This window comes from Sander lucioperca, chromosome 7 (assembly GCF_008315115.2).
Source record: "Sander lucioperca isolate FBNREF2018 chromosome 7, SLUC_FBN_1.2, whole genome shotgun sequence".
Classification (NCBI taxonomy): domain Eukaryota; kingdom Metazoa; phylum Chordata; class Actinopteri; order Perciformes; family Percidae; genus Sander; species Sander lucioperca.
In genome coordinates this window covers 12,033,313-12,040,818 of record NC_050179.1, presented here as the reverse complement: position 1 = coordinate 12,040,818, position 7,506 = coordinate 12,033,313, and the positions used below count along the sequence as shown (strand labels likewise).

General features: G+C 41.1%; 1 protein-coding gene across 1 annotated transcript in view; it reads left to right on the top strand.

The window, feature by feature from the left end:
* The first annotated feature begins 510 nt into the window (after window positions 1–510).
* The window catches only part of roraa (RAR-related orphan receptor A, paralog a), a 186,187-nt gene continuing 179,191 nt past the window's right edge, over window positions 511–7,506 (top strand). The window contains exon 1 of the mRNA XM_031282611.2: window positions 511–840. Coding sequence (XP_031138471.1) covers window positions 687–840 — 154 coding nt within the window. The 5' untranslated portion in view covers window positions 511–686. The remainder of the gene's footprint in view (window positions 841–7,506) is intronic.

The window sequence follows — 7,506 nt, the reverse complement described above, 5'->3', positions numbered from 1 at the left end:
GTAAATAATTTCTGTAACGTTATCTCCGCAGCTTTTGACTGTGAACTTGCAAACTGAGACGCTATTGTGTAGCAATGTAATGGAATATGATGATGTGGATGATAGTGGCCATATTTAGCTGGGAGCAATTTGCAGATTGTGATTAAAGCAAAAATAACAACCACAAGAGCTGCAGTTTTCATATTAATGATATTCGTTATTTTCAGTTCAATAGCTTTTAGATCACAAGATGAATGCACGTCATTATGATGTATTTTGATAATTTTGGCCAGTTTTCAGTTTCAAATTAGCAGCAGCCTATAGCCTATAGTATTATCACAATGTGCCAAACTTGTAAGTATGATAATACACAGATGTAAAAAACTGCTGAGCAAGGTGAAACAGTAATAAAATAGTTCCATGTCCATGCAAAACTGCGCAGGGTCGATCTGCATGGATTACTTTCAGGCCTACATCTATTCTTCGGCTATTGACAACCTCTCCCTTTTCAGGGTGCATGACTGGAGCTCTCACTAGCGCTGCTAGTGGACAATCAAACCTACACACCCACCTCCAGACACACTCGCATTTCTCATTTCTTACTTCTACTCTAAATTAGATAGCAAGACGTAGTGTCGGAGCTCACAGATCGCATAGAATTAGTTTTAAGTACTAGCAGTAGTTAAACAGCAAATCTGAAATTCAACATGGAGTCCCCTCCAGATCCAGCGAGCGACCCGGGCAACAGCGCCTCGGAGCCGGCTACCCCGGTCAGGGAAACCCCGGTAAACCTGGAGACGCTCCGGAAAGCGGACCATCCAGCCCCGGTTCGAAGGCAGACCTGTTCAAGCACCAACAGAGGTAAGCGGACCGTGTTTCGCGTTTTACTGTGTGAGAAATAAAAGACCGATGGCGGATTTTTTTTTTTTTTTTTTTTTTAAATCAAACTTCAAAATGAATTAGCCTAAACCGCTTCCCCATACATAACTGCAGACTGTCTAAATTCACCCGACCACAGAGACATGGCTTTTTATTTAGTATCACCGCGGCTTTTACCCGCTCGCTTGTAATTGGTGCCTCGGTGTGTGTTGCTGTTTTCAGGCTCCACTGACAGCTCAAATCATAGGGGGGTGATACGGTCACAGATGTCACATTTACTCTGACTGCAAGATAAATCAATTACAACTTCAAAAAATGACCAACAGGAGATCTCTTCATGCCAAAATGGGACAACCTGTCCGCTCAAACGCGATATCGTCAAAGTGTTAAAAGTGAACTTTTGCAAACTGTGGGCTAGTTTATCGATCAGTTCCATTCCCCTTTGTAGGGACGTATCCTCCACTATTCCTGATACAGCACACTGCGCCGTCTGCCTGGATTATTATATCTCCAGCTAACAGATTTTAGGCTATTCCTGTGTGCAAAAAGACGCCCCAGCAGCTGGAATTTGTTAAGCGCCTGCTCTCAAACACTGTTGCAAGCATGAAGCACTCTGCACGCATTTTGCGACTAAACCTCCACATGATCAGACAATACAAACTAAACGCGGCTATATTGTCAATTAGCCCGTCAAAAGTCTGTCTGCATTGCTGCTGAGGACTATTCATTTTTACATGATTTATCCACCACGTCCCGTCCATGTTGTACAGTACAGACAGTATTTAACCACACCCCCTCTCGGCTGTCTCCAGCACAGGCTAACCGGGCTTATCCAAGTTAAAAGAAATACAGATTTCTCTGCTGATTCTTGACAAGCATATACATGGCAGTGAGGCAAGAGATGTACATATGACAATTAATTCAATGCACGGTGGTTTCTGCGTGCGCACTCTTCCTGTGCGCAAGGGTATATTTAGAGTGTGATATGGTGAATGTGGAATGTAAGCGGGTTATGTAACAGGTTTAGCCATAAACAGAGGCGCGCAAGAGCAGCAATCATCATCGCAGATCTTTTCACTTTATACAATAGTTCCCCCCACTCCACATACAAACAACACGGTTGATCACTGCACTTCAGCGGGTTTACATGTACCACTGAAGGGAAACTGTGTGACTTTGTGGGTTGGCACTTATGTAATCGCAGGGCATAGACAGGTAGTTGGGAAGCTTGGTGGATTGATTTATTTTTTCGCAAGTCTGACTTTGAGACACTCCTAACCTGCTGACCTATATTCACCCCACCCTTTTATGCACAGGATTAAAGTGCCTGGGAAAGAGAAAGGCAGGAAAAAGAACGCCTTCGGTCTCTTATGTAATGCTGAATGGGTGAAAAAAAACACATGTTCAGTGGGACAACCTCTGCAGCTTTAAAGAGTTTCCCTGCACTGAAACTTTATTTTTGACCTTTGTGCAAAAGAATAAGAATGATTGTAAGAGAGCATTAGCAGCAGAAGGCTGGAAGAAAAGTTTTTATAACTTTTTTTTTTAAAAACTTAGTGTAAGTAAACATATGTCTGAAATGGGTTGTGCTTATATATTATTAAACTCCTAAATTAATGTATTCTGGTATTCTGGTAAGTTGAACTGTGTAGTTCATATCTCATGTGTCGATTAGCCTATCACTCAGTGTATTCCATCATACAGGACACCTGCCCGCTTCTTAAAAGACACAGGAAACAGGCAATTCATTTTTTTATCTTAGCTTGCAGAATCATGAAGTTGCCACCTGTTGCTTTGATGTACAGTTACATATAATCTATTGGGTTCAGCCATAGACCACAATAGACAGTCTTTAGAGCACTGCAACAGTTGGCTTATATTTGTTTTAAAAGACACTGGGCTCACAAGCACATTATTTATAAATGTGATTATGTAGAACTATTCAGAACATTCAGCATGCAGAAGAGCAGAAGAAAAGTTTGCTTTCATAAGGAAATTATGGCTTAATTGCTTTATTTAATAAAGCACTGGTGCAAAAGTACAAGTGTTCTATTAAGAAGTAACTGCAGTTGGTTTATTGCGTCAGTACAGTTCAGCAGGATTAGGCTACTTAAAAAAAATAAAACGATAAAAAAAATGTTTATGGCTCACAGTAGTGTTATGGACATTTTTTTTAGGATTACAGCCCCACGCTCAGGCTTTTCAGGCCAGCCCCAGAAACCAACATCTGAAAGGCGGCAGACACTTGCTCAAGCGCAGTTTCCCTCTTTACACCGGCTGTATTAGACTTTCTGAGGATGCACATTTCTTATCCTGCATGCAGAGCATTTACTGTTTTAACCCTGAGTGCTAATACCTTTTTAAGTAGAAAGGGCTTACTTCAGCAGAAGCACTGCTGTAAGACTTGAGTGGGTCAGAGAACAGGCCTTGGAGGCTGTGGATATCATTACTGGAAAGAAGAAAGGGTGTTATTTTCATATTGCAAGATCCCTCGGTTCGCAAATTTGGTAACAATCAATATTAATGGCTTGGTTATTTGAGGTCATGGTCTCTGCAGAGGCTTGAGACCTCACAACTGCACAGCTGAAGCTGTGCTGTCCTGGATCCTTTGTATTAGTTTGTTTTAAAAGTGTGTGTGTGTGGGTACAGTACATGTGCATGGTGGGGTACTGCAGTGCACTGAATGACACTGAACACTACACTTGTCTTCTTATGCTGCACAAATGCTTGTTGTTGTCATTTACAGTGTCAGTGAGTCATCTGATTATATGTTCGTTGGTTAGGGAGAAAGAGGTGGAAATGATTGCTACTCATAACAGACAAAAAAAAACCATACATGTTGCCGTTAACATTGTGAAAGTTGTCACCAGGTGAAGTGTGGTTTCCAACAGTGGAAAATCTTACAGTGTGTCCTGCTTATTAGCTTGCCTCAGTGTCATGTCTAGATTGCATCTCTTTTTATCTTTTCATGCTAAATACCAGTTTTCAACCTATCACAACATTTTGGAGATTGTCCCACCACAAGTTTTTGTTACTCTTTTCTTAGATCTTTTTTTTTTTTTTTGCCGTTTTGAATGTTTCATTGTAGGAAGCAAATCTTACCTGACACTGCAGTTTTAGTAGCTGGTCCAAACTAAAACGGCAGAGTATGAAAACATTCAGTCTTCTCTTAATGAACACGCAACCAGACTTTCATCCAACAGTTTTATTTTTGGGCAGCGAAATGAGAGCTCTCGGCTAGAGTGGCAGCATTTATTCAGTTGTTGGTGACACAAGACAGATGAGGTGCAGGGGCGCAGAGGCTTTTGAGAAAAAAATAAAAGGTTTTACACAAAATTGCAGCAAACCGGGAGTTGGCATGGGGCTTGCACGCCACTCGAGTGGACAGCAACATTATTGAGGCTGTGGCATTCTCAGATTCAATGAATTAGGGCTCTCTGCCCGCTGGAGAGCACAAAGATACAGGTATAGGCTTATAGCTGAGCCTTCAGCTCGGACCGATCCGGGAGAGGAACTCCATTAGGTGTCTCTTTTTTTCTGGCTGGCTGCCTGTAATATAATATCGAGTTTCAGTCCTCCTGTGTTTTCAATTCTTAAATGTGGGTGAGGTGATGATATCATGAGCTCTTTTATTGGTACCTGTCAGACTGTTAACACTGTAAAATGTTAATAATCAGCTCTGAAGTCAGAGCTCAGTGTTTAATCTATTAACATTAAAGTTTTCTTAAAACCAACAGTATAGTAGTATAGTATATAAGAAAAACTGTATTTCTTCAACTGTGCGCTGAGCTGTCACATAAACGACGAGCTTCTCTTAGTTTGGACTTTGGCACCACTACCTTTGGAAAAAAAAGGTCTTTTGTTTTTATGAGCTTCAAAGGTCAAATTACATTTGAGCGGCATGGTTATCTGGAAGAGGATGTACCTGTGAATGTCAACATAACAGGATTAGTAGTTAAATAAGCACTGATTGAGATTTTATCATTTCAGGTGCGTGGCTCTTTTTCTCTCGTTGTCAGTTCAAAATAACAAGTAACAAAATGTAAAAAAGTAATTAAATGTTGTCTTGGCTTAAATTGTCCTACTTATTTGTGCTGTAAATTGCTCATTACTTTTTAGATCCCATGAAATAAAAAAACCCTCGTCTCTTTTTCTTTCCCTTTGCTGGATTGTTTTTTTATCTATTGTCATATTTCAAAAATATGGTTATGCATTATTTTTATATCAATCTAATTAATATCCTGTACAGTTTTAAAAAGTTTCATGCTGCTGCATTGTGTGTGTATATAACAAACTGATCTTTGATTTTAAAGTTTACCTTTGTAATAACACTAACTAGTATGAGCTACAGGTCAGAGAGGTGTGTTTGGGTGTCACTCTTTACAGAAACTTGGTTTGAATTTCCTAAAGTGTCTTGGTTGTGATATAAATGGCTCAAATTTACTTTTCAACTCATTATATTCAAATATTTAAGTTAAGTCCCTCCTGATTTTAGGAAATACGTCAAATTTTGCAAGACAATTACACACACAAAGGCGTTTTATGGGACCTATTTAAACTAAATATTTGTGGTGCTTTATACAGTACAGTGTTTCCTCTATGATTTCTTTCAGCATTGGGGGTAAAAGGTTACAGTTAGGCTTAACAGAAAGTTTGCTGATCCCGGACCACCCCCACTCCCTGTCGGATCAGCAAATTTTCTGTTGCTGCCGTTACACAAGTTGGACCCAGTGCTGCCGCTGGCCACCAGCCCGCTGCGACCCCGGTGCTGGGGTTTGCACTGGCTGAACGCGAGTTGCTACAGGTGCTAACTGAAGGTCCATCTCTGGAGCTGCCGCCCGCTCTCCTCCCGGCGAAGTCTCCAGTGGCGGGGAGAGTGAGCAGGGGCGATTCTAGGATCAGACCTTTAGGGGGGCTCAGCCCCTAATGAGAATGTGACACGGATACAGTGCCTTGCCTTTAGTTGCTTACGTTTCAATTTGGGTTCTAATCTGCGCCATGAAATGACCAACTTCTTCTCTGGGGACTACCGACGTTAAAGTTCACAACCGTCTCCTTCTCTCCCTCTGACAGATTACATAGAGACTCAGCCAAAGGTGAAAGTCTGGCACAACCACCTCCCATAGGCCCAAACTACATTTCTGTTAACCCTTTCCTTGACTGGGTTACAGGTGCATAGCATCGGCTACAGACACACAGGATATTAAACCTGTTTCAAGCCCTTTGAACCTGTAATTGTTTATCCTCTGTCACTAACAGACAAGTTCACAAGCTCTAACTTGAAGCACAAAAATTGATAAAAAAAAAAGAAAAGTTTTTTTAGTTTTATAATTTTTAGGGGGGCTGAGATGAAATGGTCTAAAAGGGTCTAAAATCACCCATGAGAGTGAGGCAGAGTGACCGCGGGGTGCAGTAGCTAGCTAATACTTGTCTCATTTGTGGTCTGATAAACCCGTGTGAGCGTGGTTTTAATCGTAATGCAGCCTTCTAGGCTTTTTTCCCTGTTTGTCACTATGCCTAAGGAGAAAATGCTGTACTCGAGCTGTTGTTTATTTGGTTGGCAGGCCGCTGCTGCAAAGTGTGTGTAACGGAAACACTGTTTATATATTTAAATAGCAGACATTTGAATGTTTTGAGCTCCACTAGCGAGTCCAACACTTGAACACCCTGATTCTCTTTATAAGCCTAAACATCTGGGCCAATAGCTTCAAAGTTTCCTATGCTGAAATATATATACAATACATGTCAAATTTCCATCTTCTATATTTTGTGGCACCTACAGTAATATAATGCAGAAAACCCATGTGAGAGTCCATGTGCTTTCAATCAGCACAAAGTGCAGTGGTTGCACAAGTTGTTAATTGGTGCTGGCATAATACAAAACATTTCATTACACAGCTCAGGATACACACTGTAGATGCAGAACGAAAAGGTTTGAAAATGTAAAACACAACTACAAGAATGCATAGCACAAATGTTCTAGTGTAGCTGCAATTTTTGGTAACCTGTAAGTCAGTTTTTAAATGTATTCGGCGTATAATGTAAGTAATGCAATGCCCTAATAGGCTATATTCATTTTTTTTTTTTTAAGTTTAGAAAAGTCAAACTTACCCTAGACCAAATTTGAAAGTTTTATTCTTGTGGGACAGTTTATTTTGGAGTTTGAATCACCAGCGGCTTAACTGGGGCTGGCGAGGTAGTTTCAACTAGTGACAGACACCAGATTTGATGTGAAATCTCCAGTGGTGAATGACGGCTCAGATCTATGGCCCATTTACAGAAGCTGTATCTTAGATAGAAAAGTCTGAATAGTAATGACCGGAAATACTCCAGATGCATTATTGGAGGGCGTTAAAGGAGTCTAAATTTAATGTGGTACACTGTGACCTAAGTACTGGTGCTGCTTGGCTCCGTGCTGCTCTGTGCCTCTCTGATGTGAAATAGGCCCCTTTAGAAGAGGCCTGGAGGGAAAGAGGTGGTGAGATGGGTCACTCAGAGGAATTCTTATGTCGCATCTAAGGCCAAGCCTTTCACATCTCTGGAGGGCGTAAAGCTTCCGAGCAGGTAGGTAAACCCCTCACACCGAAAAGCCCAGCACTCAGGAACTTTGACCAGCAGTATCTCTGAAACCATCATTCGTGTAAATAA